Raw genomic sequence first — 13,997 nt, forward strand, 5'->3', positions numbered from 1 at the left:
GGAAGAACCTTTGATAGTACAGGCGTACCTTGGGTCTCAAACAGAATCCGTTCCGTTTGATTTCTGAAAACATTCGGAAACCAAGGCGTCGCTTCCAATTGGCTGCAGGAGCTTCCTGCACTCAATCAGAAGCTGTGGAAGCCGCGTCGGACGTTTGGGTTCCAAAGAACGTTTGCAAACTGTAACACTCACTTCCGGGTTTGCGGCGTCTGGGAGCCAAAACGTTTGAGTCACAAGGCGTTCGAGAACCAAGGTACGACTTGTATTCCATAGCGACCCAGAATGGAAGGAAAACAGGACAAAACCTATTGAATCTATTTGTAGAAGTAGACTATAGATATATGTAAATACGTAGTGGCTTGCTACGCAGCCTGAACCTGCAACTATGAAACAAAATGAAACAAAAGACACACAGAGGAAGCAAGAGGCCATTTCCTTATTAGCTATGTTTATTATGCCGCGGCTCAAGCCGCTCTGTACACAAAGCACCCAGCTGCTTTAAAGCTACTTGGTTTACACTGGATTTTTTTTAATTTGTTTTTTTAAAAAAAGTTTTTTTATTTATTTAAATGAGCTAGAAACGGTCCTTCTATGACAAGAGAGGTCTGACTTGCGCAAGGCCATTCCCCCACTATTGCTACAGAGCATGGGAAGGGAAGGGAGGGGGGGGGGAAGCAGCGGTCACCACCGGACCAAGGTCCTGCCTGGGCACCTGCTCCCACCAGCAGTATTTACAGCCAGGGATAGCTGGAATGTACAGAGTGCGGGGGGGGGGGAGTCAGGGAGTGAGGAAAGTGTAGGTAGTTGGCTGCTGGGGCCAGGTGTTTTTGAGGAGAAACAGAGGAAGCATTTTGTGTTCTATCTCAGTACCTTTCACGACAGAGTGAAACTCTTTTTAGTGTCTGGGGCTGCCCCCAAAATTCCCACGCAGTACCACAGGGGCAAGGAACTCATCGTACAGGGGAAAATGTAACTTGCCAATGTAGGCTGAAGGCGGCCTTGGAGCAGATGGGAGGAATGTTAGTAAAGGCCAGGAATAATAATAATATAATAATAATTAAAAAAAGGGAAAACAAGAGCGGCTCAGAATACTCTGGGGACTGGAAAATCCCCATGACCATGGCTAGCGTTAGCTGAAGCAATTTGGAAAGTCAAGGGGGGTTTTGTGGGGGACAGGGTGGGAATGCTGTAGAATTTAAGATGAATAAATTAACCTGGAATGTGAAGAAGTGCCAAGTTTGGGGGGGGGCGCTATGGGGCTTAATTTCCTGCAGGACAGCGGGCAGGTTTGGGGCTCGACCCTCTGCATAGCAATGGCAGTCTGGGCTAATGCTGCGTACCCAGTACACAAATACAGTGAGCAGAATCCCGCCCCAACATGGTGGGAGGGGAGGTGGGTGCTCGACCCGAGAGACAGTGCCATGCAGAGGGGGGGGGAGCAAAGGGCACAGTTTCCTCTCCATTCCTCACAGCTCAAGACCCATAGGAAGAAGAGTGGCAAGACAGGGGTTCTGACATTGCATACATTGTAAAAAATAAAGCGTTTGGAGTAAATGCAGTGTTTATACAAAAAGAGAGAGTTTATTTTACTTCTTTTTTAAAAAAAATCCTCCCCTGAAACCTAGTTGCCATGGTTACAGGGGAGGGGAAGGGAGAGGGCCAGCCTGGGCTCTGTGGCAGTGAGGGAATGGGGAGGCCATGCCTTCCCCCTCCAAGACCAGGCATATTTTATTTTAATTTTTTTTTTTAAAAAAAACCTTTTTACACTTGAGTTTTTCTCTTATAAAAAACACAGTCAGGGGAAACAAGGACAGGAGCCCCTGAGGCAAGTGCAGGCCCCAATGGGGGCCACAGAGGGACACAGGCCCCTGGGATCTACTCCACCACCCACCTCCTCATGCAAACACCTGCATCTTAGCGGATGGCTCCACCGAAGGAAGCTGGGTATGGCTGGGCCCCAGGACAGTGGGGCTGGGAGTAGATTCAGACCAGTCGGACAGGGAGTGGGGCGAGGGGCTGCTCCACTGCTCTGGGGACTCTGGCGAAGGAGTCAGGTAGGGGTGCTCACTGGGCGGATGGAGGAAGTGCTTGGGGGTCGCGTCCTGCCCCTGTGTGTAGCTGTGTTGAGAGGGGGGTGTCGGGTAATCCTCGACCCCTGCGGGCTTTAGGTACTGTGGGGGCCCTGCACGGGGCGCCCCCTGGGCCTCCTGGGGTGAGACAGGCTGGTTGGTTCTCATGGTGGTAGCTGGCGGGGGCATGGGCTGGGCTGCCTCCTTGGTCTGTGGAGGAGCTGAGTTGGGCAGGCCCTGGGAGCTGTGCCCCATGGCCATGTGGCTGGGCAGAAGCAACCCTGGTGGGAAAGCCTGGCCTGGTTGGTGCAGGTTGGGATGGGAGGCGGCTGGGTGCACAACTCCTATGATTGGCTGGCACTGGGAAGTGGGGACACGGGCATGCCAATCAAAGGGCATGGCCACAGGGCTCACCATGCCCAGGCTGAGCCCCATGCGGCCTGGTGGCACTGAGAGGCGGTTCATGGAGAGGAGGGTGCCATCCCCTAGGTCGCTGAGGCGTGCAAGACTGACAGCAAAGGGCGCCTCCATCATGCCATGGACCATGGGAGTGGAGGGCACTGACAGTGAGGAGTTGCCTGGGTGGAAGACCCCTGGCGAGGCAGGGTTGGGCACATAGGGGGAGTCCAGTGAGTCAACGGGAGACAGGGTGACAGAGCTCTCCAGGAGAGAGCCTTGGCACTCCAGGTTGAGCTTCTTGGCACGTGCCTTGGCCTCTTTGCTCTCCCTTGCCAGGCTGGCGCTGCTGCCTGCCGTCGCGTTCTTGGTGCTAGGGCGCCGGCTCTTCTTGCCCTGTGGCGTGGGCTTCAAGCTGGGCAAGAAGCTATTGGGAGGGCACATGAGAGGGGAGAGGGAGTGGCCAGCGGGCAACGACCCCTGCGGGCTGCGCACGGTGTTGTAGTCGTCCAGAAGCCGGACAATGTCGTGGTGCAAGCGCTCCTGAGCCACGTCGCGTGGCAGGCGATCCATGTGGTCTGTGATTTCGCGGTTGGCGAAGTGATCCAGCAGGATTTTGGCTGCCTCGTAACTGCCTTCCCGGGCTGCCAGGAACAGCGGTGTCTCCTCCTGCCACAGAGAGGACAGGGTGATGAAGAGCACATGCTACAAAGTGTTCTAGAAAAGGAGCCATGAGCTTCTTGCCTCCCCGTAAACCTCCCCACTATATACAGGGCAGGGAAGCCACCAGGTCTAGCTTGAAGACATTTACAGGGATGGAAAGAGCTGCTCCTGTCAGAAGGAGCCTACAGCAACGGATGTGGCTCTTCCAAGTTATGGAGACACATGAAACTTAAAGCATCCCATGATAACAGAAAAACAAATGCAATAAAGAACTTACTTTGCTGTCCTGCATGTCCTTGTTGGCTCCATTCTTCAGCAGCGCAATCGTGGCCTCGACATTGTTGACAGCTGCTGCCCAGTGCAGGGCTGATTTACCTGAGAGGAATGACACCATGAGGATTACTGTAAGTTCTCTCTCTGATACTGAGTCTCAGATCCCACTAGAAGTATTCTGCTGCATCAGCTCCCCTAACTCTCCTCAATCCAAAGTTACCACCTTGCTCCTCACTACCATCCTCGCCTGTTGCTGCTCATTCTGTGCTTTAATGCTGGACCTTCTGTAGACTCTGGATTTGTCCTCTCAGCAAATCAGCTGCTTTGTTATGGAGATGCATGTCTATGCAAGAATCAAGCAGCTACGGGGTCCCCAGAATCACCAGCAGGTTCCCCATAAGGTCTTCTGTGCAGCACAACTGCCATTTTGACCAAGACCATGCCCCACTCTCTTAATACCCCTCCACACAGTAAGGCATTGTCCTCATACATCAGGAATAAGGGCCACACGTGAATCTTGGCTTATTTTCATGCGGGTGGGAGAGGGGGAAAGGAGGGCAGGGTGGTGGATTGGAACGGGAAAAGGCAAAATGGGTGGAGTGGTGGAAGGGCAGGGGATGCCCTCTGCAAGCAAATAGTTTAGAACTCTGGCTGGGGTGGGGGCGAGAGCATGGGAGGAGGGACATGAAATTGATAAGAGCAATGGATGCTTGAAGAGGGAAATCCTCTGCACCCAATAAGTTCTGGCAAGAGTTTTCTGTCCCCTTTCCAGCAACTCAGTAGGCAGACTGAAAAAAAAGAGCCAGAAAAAAATAGGTAGCAGAGAGAGGCGGGGGTGTCCTTTTGACTCTCAAGAATGTGACGAGAGAGAAAGAAAGAAAGAAAGAAAGAAAGAAAGAAAGAAAGAAAGAAAGAAAGAAAGAAAGAAAGAAAGAAAGAAAGAAAGAAAGAAAGATCCTACACTCCTTGTCATGTATGTAATTCATCCTCTTGCTCCCTCCACCTCCGGCACTCAGGGCTCTATGACCCCACAGTGGCTCTTGCCTTGCAGAGCCTCATCAGAATGCATCTAAGGAGCTTAGAGAGGGAAGCAGGAGTCAAGAGAATGGCCAAGTGAATTGTTGATGCTTGAGAAATGCCCAGGGCAACCAGACTGGAGGTTCAGCAAGTGCATTTGTGGAATTAATTTGGAATACATTTGCAATGCATGTTGTAGTTCTGAGAAGGCCTCCTGCTGAAGTTCAGCATAACGCAGAATAGCCAAGTAAAAGAACTCAGCCCCCCCCCCGGCCTCTCTGGGGGTTACGTACCCATCTCATCCACAGCGTTGACATCAGCGTGGCAGACAATCAGCTCCTCCACCATGCCCTCAACAGCCAGCCTGGCTGCTAGGATCAGTGCTGTTGAACCATCCCCCATTCGGGCATCCAAGTCTGTAGATCGATTCCGGATCAGGATCTGACAACAGAACATGTTGGTGTGTTAGGTTGGTGCCAAAAACATACACCATCCAAGGCAGCATGTGCACAGTAACACTATCGCCTCAAATACCGTTCTTAGGCTTTCATTCACTCTTATCAATGCAAAGTACAGGCAGGCTAACTAACTTTTCATCGTGTCCCCAGAGGTAATGAGTGGATAACACAAGAATAACGTCCAGGTGGTAACCATCACAGTGGCTTTCCATTGAAAAGGGAACTGGAGCATGCTGCTAACACGAGCAAGGCAGAGGAGGGGTATTTAAAAGGCCACACTAGTCCATTGGGTGAGACCCACCTGGAAGACTCCCTGGGCATCCGCAGTCACGGCAGCATGAAGTGGTGTGCGCCCTGTGTTGTCTTGTGCATTGGTATCAGCACCAGCATCCAGCAAGCGCTTGGTAGCATCTGCCCGTGCATATCTGGCAGCCAAATGCAGGGCAGTTTCACCTGTGCGGTCTGTCTGGGCACTCAGGTTAGCCCCCTGGCAGATTAGGTCCGAGATTATGTTGGCAGAGGAGTCATCTGCTTCCTCTTCCTCAGCCAGTTCAGTCTCCATTTCACCACCACCACGGAAGGAGGCCAACATAAGTGGAGTGAAACCATCTGTAAGGAGATCCCAACAAGGGTTGTTGCTGTTGTGTTTGGCTTTTTTTAAAAGATTTGCTCTGTTTCTCCTCTCCCATGTGCCACATACTGGATTAGAACAAAACATGTTGGGACTTGTTACAGAAGACAGGAAGTAACAGACCGATTCTGTTCATCAGACACTGTCTGCAAAAGCTCCGTATGAGCACTCGCAGACCCAACTCGCTGCCCTTATTCCCAATTACCTGGTCCACGGACATTGACGTCCATGCAGTCAGTATCAAATTCACCCTGGGGTGGCGTCAGGGCCATAGATGGCGGCATGCGGATGTCTGCTGCCACCAAGTGATGCTGTGTCCATTGACGGCAGTCTACAGGGTCTTCACGGTCTATGGCTGGCTCCTCCACCTGGCAAGGATGAACACGGGCCTGTAGCTATTATGGAAAGACATAATATGCGCCTGCTCACCTAGTGCATCAAACTACTTCACTGCTGCTTGCAAACACCAATGAGTCAGGCCCATAGTAGTCTGATGCAGGGAGTAATACCTGCGGACACCAAGAGGAAGAGGGTGGGGGGAGGCAGTGGGGTAGACTCTTGTGAGGAGCTGGAATCCCCTTTCTTAAGCCAGGCAAAGTCTCAAAAGGAATACCTTTAGTCGCTTGGCCTCTGGGCATTCTTCCAACCAGTCTTCTGAGCTGTCTGGTATTAGGCTCTCTCCTTTGCCAATATTCCTGCAACAGGGGGAAAGGTACACAGTGAAGTCAAACAGTAGTGCAGGGCAAACACCAAGGCTATGGGCTTACACCCTCTTGCTCTTCCCCACACACCACACCACAGAATGAAGGAGAAGTTCTCCATCAGCTAACTAAAGCACAATTGGGAGCAAAGTACAAGTCACAGAAAGCTGACCATCCCCTGCAGAAGCTGAAACCTGCTGCAAGAACTGGGGTTTCATTCTGCACAGCACCTGGGTGAATGAAAGGCTCTTACTTCATGCCTAGGGCATCCTGACCCACAGGCTCACGCCGGTTCTTATTGCTGCTCTCTTTCTTCAGACTGAAGCCTTCAGGGAACCAGAGGGTGCTGTGCTCCCTTTTGCGCCGTGCCACTAGCACACCCAGCACCAGGATCACCAGCAGAATCAGGCCTGCCACCACCAGCAATGGCACCAGCTTGAGATCGCCTACCACGTCGATCTTTTCACCTGTAGAAACAAAACCACCCTATTAGGAGACCCTGTCATGACCTTCCTGTAAAGTCCAAACCCAGTCAAACTCTGCTTCCAGCAAATGACTCCTCTGCTACCCTCACCTCGCACGGCCTTGAGGGGGTATGGGAACTCTAGGCGCTCCACCGCTGACAGGGCAGCCAGGTAGTCTGCAGCACTGTCTGCATCAGGGAAGCACTTGTCTGAAGCCTGGTAGCAGAGTCGGTTATCAATCTCAAGAGTGACCTCAGACCTGGAGGAAGAAGCAAGTGTTACGAGGGCTTAGAGCTCCTTATCTAGTAGCACACACAATTCTAGGACAAGGCAAGTCGGCCAGCTCCACAAAAGGTCTACTCCCCATTCATCCTTTGGTCTGTTGCTTTTTTACACACTGAATTTTAGAATGGGCACTTCCAAATACACCCATTAAGGAAAAACCCACCTGAGATTCGATCAGTAGCTTTAATAATCCTAATGTATTTGTGAAGCACAATCTCTTCTTACAAAATGCAGGCTGACTCTTCCTAAGCAGATCACATTTACCCCGTTTGTTCTTAACAATGCATGTAACCCACTTGCTTGGCATTAAGATAAGGCTTCCAGAGATCCACCACTATCTCAGGCACTCGATTGCTTGTTTTATTTCATTAGCCACCTTCTGGTACTTTGGCTAAGAAAGCAGTTAGACACCAGAAGTGGTTCTTGAATAATATAATTAAGTTATCTAAGCACACTTGAATGAATTCCCATCTAGTTATGGAAATCTGTAACTAGATAATCCCGTTATCAGCTCCGAAACAGTTTTTGTGGTCACTCTGGATTTGTTAGTATTTCCACAGAACCCTCAGATTTGTAGGCCAGTTCTACAGTTTTCACAGCTGCCTTATTCTGTGAAGGCTGTTGGAAGTTGTTTAGCTGAGCCTCTGGGCCCAACTACCTCTTCTTTCCATTCAGAACCTTCTTATATCCCTCCCTCCATGTTCCCTGAGGCCTGGGTCCTATAACACGCCCCCCCCCCAAGCAACACTCTGAACTCCCAAAGCTCCTTGCTTTCCTTCAGTTCCTCTGTGTGACTCACCCAATAATCTCTTGTTCCAGTTCCCTGCGTTGCCGACTGCCAGATCCATAATACGGCGTCCGACTGCCAGAGCCGTAATATGGCTTGATCATGAAGTTACCGTTCTTGTCACGGCGGAAGCGCAAGGAGGTTCTCAAAATGGAACTCAGCTTCTGCAGGAAGATGGTGCTTGTGCGGAGCAATTCGTCAGGGTGTAGCAGCACAGTGATGACTAGAACGCCGTCCGCCAAGCGCTCGGGCACCTCCAGTGCACAGTCCAGCCCATCCCAGCCACACTCTTCGTTGTTGCAGCCCTGGTCACAATGCCCATCAGCAAAGTGATCCGAGCAGTATTTCTCATAGACAGGGCTGTGGAAGGAGGAGGAGAAGGAACTGAGTCATGCCTGTCATAACCAACCCTATGCCAATACATAGAATCATAGAGTTGGAAGAGACCACAAGGGTCATCCAGTCCAACCCCCTGCCAAGCAGGAAACACCATCAAAGCATTCTTGACATATGCCTGTCAAGCCTCTGCTTAAAGACCTCCAAAGAAGGAGACTCCACCACACTCCTTGGTAGCAAATTCCACTGCCGAACAGCTCTTACTGTCAGGAAGTTCTTCCTAATGTTTAGGTGGCTTCTTTCTTGTAGTTTGAATCCACTGCTCCGTGTCCACTTCTCTGGAGCAGCAGAAAACAATCTTTCTCCTTCCTCCATATGACATCCTTTCATATATTTGAACATGGCTATCATATCACCCCTTAACCTTCTCTTCTCCAGGCTAAACATACCCAGCTCCCTAAGCCGTTCCTCATAAGGCATCGTTTCCAGGCCTTTGACCATTTTGGTTGCCCTCCTCTGGACACGTTCCAGTTTGTCAGTATCCTTCTTGAACTGTGGTGCCCAGAACTGGACACAGTACTCCAGGTGAGGTCTGACCAGAGCAGAATACAGTGGTACTATTACTTCCCTTGATCTAGATGCTATACTCCTATTGATGCAGCCCAGAATTGCATTGGCTTTTTTAGCTGCTGCATCACAGCTCACTGGTGCCTTGTTAGGCCCTAAGCAGGAAGGGGCACAAGGCATTATGGGTCTGCAGCAGATTCCTACACCCCACAGCTAACATGGTCAAGTCTCAGTGCTAGCCTAGTGGAACACATAGAAGGAATCCATGCAAATAATACCAAGACTCTGCCATGTTTGGTGTCAGACATAGGGATGGACATACATTCATAGGTCTCAGTGGAAGCACCCATGTTTGTGCACAGCACCCCTACACTGCCTAAAATAAGTCTTGGTTCCTCATTTAGTTGGGGGTGACCCTTGATTCCAGGGGTCTCTGGTACAGTATACACAACTAGAGGCCTCCCCTACTCAAGAGGCAGTGGCAGGACTCACTTGCAGCTGGACTCATGGCTCTTGCAGTCAAAGTTGTCGTAAAGGCACTCGGCAGTGTTGCAGATCTCATCACACTGGCTGTTGTTGAAGAGCTGCAAGCACAGGGGGCTCTCGCACTGCTTCCAGGGATCATCAACCCGCAGGGAACAGTCACCGCCATCCCAGTGGCAGGCTGGACTGTTGCACATCTTGTCACAGTAGAAATCCCCGGCCTTCTCAGCACACTCCTTCAGCGGGCAGTGGACCTCGGGGAGCTTCAGGGTGCGGGTCTGGCAGCGAAACCCCGTGTAGTCACCAAGACAAAGGCACTGAAAATAAGGGGGGTCAGCAGTCTCATGGCAAGCACCCCCATTGTGGCAGGGCATGCTGGCACAGCTGCTGTTGGCAGGCAGGCGGCATTCCGGACCAGCCCACCCAGGCAGGCAGGAGCAGCGAGCACCCAGCGCTGTGGTCCGGCAGCTGCCACCATTGAAGCAGGAGAGTTCCCGGCAGGAGAGCATGCGCTCACAGCGGATGCCTGAATAACCCTGGAAAAGAATAACAAGCACAGTTAGTACTGGAAAGCCAGCCAAGCCCTCAAACCGCTCCAACTGCTGGCCTAGCAACAGAAAGCCTCTGGCACCATAGCTGTCCTCTTACAAGCGCTCAGTCTGGTGAGTAAATTCTTCCCTCCACAAAGCTGAAGGCCCAGCACTGATATCCTGCCCTCAAGAAGTACCTTCCCATACCCCACATCCTCCAGTACTGGGCACCACTCACCAATGCCATCTCCCCTTATTAGCCAATATTAGACTTCTGCATTGTGTTATGGCACTGCGTCAAACTTCTCTTGCAGGCTTCACAACCAGAATTCCCACAAGATCATGCAGCAGAATTGTTTCCTGCCACTCCCATGTAGAAACTCCTTCCATGACAAGCCTTGCATTGGAGGACACTATAAACTCTCTACCTCCAAAAAGCCTCCCAGACAGAAACCTTGTCCTAACAGGTACTGAAACTCATTCGTAGCACAACACCAACATATCAACCTAACAGTTCCCCCACCTAATCCTCCCCACCGCAGTCTTCCTTTCTCTCCCTTGCCTAGCCCCTTGCAATGTTTGTGTACAGGAGTTGCATTAGCCACTGGCTGTGAGCAGCTGTGTTGTAGGGGACTCACCCGGGGACAGTGGCAGGTGTAGCCTAGAGGCAGGTTGACTGCCGGATTACACTTCCCACCGTTCTGGCAAGGTTGAGAGTCACATGCATTCACAATGTTCTTGCAATGGCGGCCTGAGGATATGAAAAACAGAGCATTACTGATGGATTCCAGCAGAACTTAGCCCCAAAGACCACCACCCTGCTATATTTGGCCTTGCATCTTAGCACTAGTTCTCAAAGCTCATATTTGCTCACTGAAATGGCCAAAGAGGCCCATCTCATCCAGTTACCATTCCAATCTTTGTTTCAGATCACAAATATGCATTTAGCTGCATAGTTGGATTCCCCTCCACCCACTTGGTTGAACATGAACTGCTAACTTCTTTACAGGGGAGATTCTTCCTACTTGCAGTCCTTGAGCCTGGCTCCTCTACACATCACTGGGCTCCGCTTTGGGCACACTCTCCCTTGCCCCTTGCACACATCAGCCACATGAAAAGAGAACACACTGTCACTCACCAGTATAGCCTGGCTTGCAAATGCAGTGGTAGTCACTGGCTTCCTGGACGCAATCAAGTGTGTTGCGTGGGTGGCAATGGTTGGACTGGCACTCATTTATGTCTCCCTCACAGCGCTCGCCTGTGAAACCTGGTGGGCAGCTGCATCGGTAACCACCGACTCTGTCCACACATGTTCCGTTGTTGAGGCACTTGGGGACCCGGGAGCCAGGATTCATAGCACAATCATCTTCATTTATTTCACACAAGACACCTAAAGAGATGACAAACACGCCATCACATTAAACATCAATCTCAGGGAAGACAAACCTCTTCCTCCTCCTCACAATCCTTGCATTGTCTCTGTGAAAAAAAACAAGATTTCTCGCCCTTTACGGTGCCCAACAGTGAGTCAACATCCATCCATCCATTGCCCTGGGCACCGTTGCTGAAGCTGTCCTCCCTCAAAAAGAGGCTCTGAGTACTCTGAGCCCATCTTCTCCATCCTGTGCCCTAGGGAGAAATCCAGAGCTCCCTTTCACTATTCTTCAACAAAATAGCAAATCCAACAATAAAAACCTATGCCGTCAGAACTTAAATCCTTTCCCCCAGTCTTGTACCTTCCTACTACAAGTAATATTGGTAAAGGTCTCCTTATACCCAGGAGCACTTACCCAGAGTTCCAGGTGGACAGGAGCAAATGTAGCGGCCAACAAGATCAATGCAAGTCCCTCCATTCTGGCAGGGGTGTGACTGACACTCATCAATGTCATACTCACAGTTTTTCCCCTCAAATCCTAGCGGGCACTGGAGTGGGAGAGAAGCAAACAAGACAAAACAGCAATGAACACAAAAGGGCTAGAAAGGCTGGAGCCTTGCATCCTTGAAAAGGTTTCGTGTTCTTGGTTCCATTAAAATTTATGGTACTTTGTATCATATGTGGTGGTCCTGCCCTGAAATTAAGAAATTTTGGAATATGATACATGAGGAAATTAAAAAGTTGATAAAAATATCATACAACAAAAGAGCAGGATCATATTTATTAGGAATCTTGAATGGAGACATTCCAAAAGATAAAACTAATATCTTCCTGTACGCAATAAGGGCAGCAAGAATGTTGATAGCCAGCCATTGGAAAGGAAACCACATCCCAACCGAAGAGGAATGGTTGAAAAAACTATGTGAAAATTTAGAATTAGCAAAGTTAACTGATTTAATAAGACAAAAACTTATTTGGAAGTTCAACCAATCTGACCAGCCATCAAATAGGTAAAGGTAAAGGTACCCCTGACCGTTAGGTCCAGTCGCTGACGACTTTGGGGTTGCAGCGCTCATCTCACTCTATAGGCCAAGGGAGCTGCCGTTTGTCCACAGACAGCTTCCGGGTCATGTGGCCAGCATGACTAAGCTGCTTCTGGCGAACCAGAGCAGCGCATGGAAACGCCGTTTACCTTCCCACTGGAGCGGTACCTATTTATCTACTTGCACTTTGATGTGCTTTCGAACTGCTAGGTTGGCAGGAGCAGGGACCGAACAACAGGAGCTCACCCCGTCGCAGGGATTTGAACCTCTGACCTTCTGATCGGCAAGCCCTAGGCTCTGTGGTTTAGACCAGAGCGCCCCCCGCGCGACCCCATCAAATAGGAGTTACCCCCAAAAGTAAGGAAGTTTGCAATAGTGGGAAAACAATTATAATCCATAGCCATATTTCAACAAAATAAAACTTTGGAAGAAAATAGAGGGGTTTTAGTAGGTTGTGTTTTTTAAAAAATTAAAGGGGAAAATAAATTGCAGATTTGTGCCATTTTCTTATCCTATTTCACAATTGTTAACTGGACATTCAGCAACTCCTCATTAAATGTCACCAGGTTTCCCAGAGTTCTGAAGAGACACCAGGAATCCTGGCCTGTTACTGGCTGCAAGGACTCCCTCACCTCACAGACGTAGTCTCCCACAAAACTGCGACAGGTACCCCCATTTCGACACAGGTTGTACTGGCAGTGGTCCACTTCACTCTCACAGTAGCTTCCGGTGTAGCTTTTTTTGCAAATGCAGTAGTGACTATTTCCGGCATCCACGCAACGGCCACCGTAATGACACACTTGCTCTTTGGTCACACCTATTGGACGGAAAAGCAAATTACACGTTGTATACTGCCACATATTCTGATCTCCTGCTTCCAGAGGATGATTAGACAAAGTGACTAAATGCAGGGTAAGTGAAGACTGAAGCAACATTGTACAAGAAAGTTGGTCATAAGAACAGAACCCAAGGGCTTCCTCCAAGCACTAGACTTTATTACCCACCTCAATTTAAAGGACACTTTACTGGGGAAGCACAAAATATCCCAATGTTTTCAAAGTCAGATTTTAATTTACATTTCTGTAAAATGTAAAAAAGCCTCTTTATAGCCTTGATAATAGAGGTTAGATTGTGATAGAACGTGCAACGTGCTCCAGTACCACAGCAGGACTGGGAATCCAGACCAACTCTCCAGTGCCTTCAGCCATTATCACACCATTCTGAAATTATTACACAGTTTCATATACAGTCTGCAACAACATTTGTAGCTTTTATTCTGCCCCCTAGAAGCATGGCAAAATTTAATTCAAACGCTGAGCATTTTTAGTTTCCAATGCCACTGGGAATAGCCATCTGAAATATTGATTGGAGCACCACTAAACCCAAGGACATTGTCCCCGCATCACTGAAGGAAAGTAACATTCACTGTGTCAACTCTGGAAGTTCTGTATCAGCTTTGCCAGTGAGCATAAGCTGATAATGCTGGGGAGCCTGGATGACAAACATGCGTCATCAAGGTCACCGAGGAAGCAGACAGCAGAATAAATGAGGAAGAAAACACTGGAAGAAGAGCTTCCGTTTCACTGCCCCTGGAGCATGTTTCCTTACCTCGGTTCCTGGCCACCACTTCACAGGAAACATTGGGGATGTCGCAGTAACGACCAGTCCAACCTCCAGGGCAAGCACAGGATAAGGTAGTGCCTGTCTGCATACAGCGGCCACCATTCTGACAGGGGGAGCGACTACACAAATCCAACAGGGTCTAGAGGGGGCATGAAAAGGCAAGAGGTTTTGTGGCAAAATAAAAGCACCTACCAAAGATGACGGAACCTAGGCACTTTCCCAATCCATCTCCATTAGGTGTCTCCATACTGCAACCTCTCCAGGGACCTGCTTGCAAGGCGTATGTACTGGGTTTT

General features: G+C 49.8%; 1 protein-coding gene across 4 annotated transcripts in view; it reads right to left on the reverse strand.

Annotated features, from left to right (window-relative positions):
• Positions 1-431: 431 nt before the first annotated feature.
• Positions 432-13,997, reverse strand: part of NOTCH3 (notch receptor 3) — a 61,459-nt gene continuing 47,893 nt past the window's right edge. Inside the window, exons 20-34 of one of the 4 annotated variants that reach the window (XM_035104778.2) lie at positions 13,687-13,840; positions 12,711-12,895; positions 11,451-11,583; positions 10,799-11,050; positions 10,299-10,411; positions 9,140-9,666; positions 7,757-8,104; positions 6,783-6,931; positions 6,462-6,675; positions 6,121-6,202; positions 5,713-5,902; positions 5,178-5,575; positions 4,712-4,859; positions 3,406-3,503; positions 432-3,134 (exon numbers count right to left, since the gene is read on the reverse strand). In XM_035104778.2, the coding sequence (XP_034960669.2) occupies positions 1,896-3,134; positions 3,406-3,503; positions 4,712-4,859; positions 5,178-5,575; positions 5,713-5,902; positions 6,121-6,202; positions 6,462-6,675; positions 6,783-6,931; positions 7,757-8,104; positions 9,140-9,666; positions 10,299-10,411; positions 10,799-11,050; positions 11,451-11,583; positions 12,711-12,895; positions 13,687-13,840 (4,230 nt within the window). In that variant the 3' untranslated portion in view covers positions 432-1,895. The remainder of the gene's footprint in view (positions 3,135-3,405; positions 3,504-4,711; positions 4,860-5,177; positions 5,576-5,712; positions 5,903-6,120; positions 6,203-6,461; positions 6,676-6,782; positions 6,932-7,756; positions 8,105-9,139; positions 9,667-10,298; positions 10,412-10,798; positions 11,051-11,450; positions 11,584-12,710; positions 12,896-13,686; positions 13,841-13,997) is intronic. The other 3 variants (XM_035104779.2, XM_035104781.2, XM_035104780.2) reach the window with 3 other exon arrangements.

Source organism: Zootoca vivipara, chromosome 2, assembly GCF_963506605.1.
Source record: "Zootoca vivipara chromosome 2, rZooViv1.1, whole genome shotgun sequence".
Taxonomy (NCBI): Eukaryota; Metazoa; Chordata; class Lepidosauria; order Squamata; family Lacertidae; genus Zootoca; species Zootoca vivipara.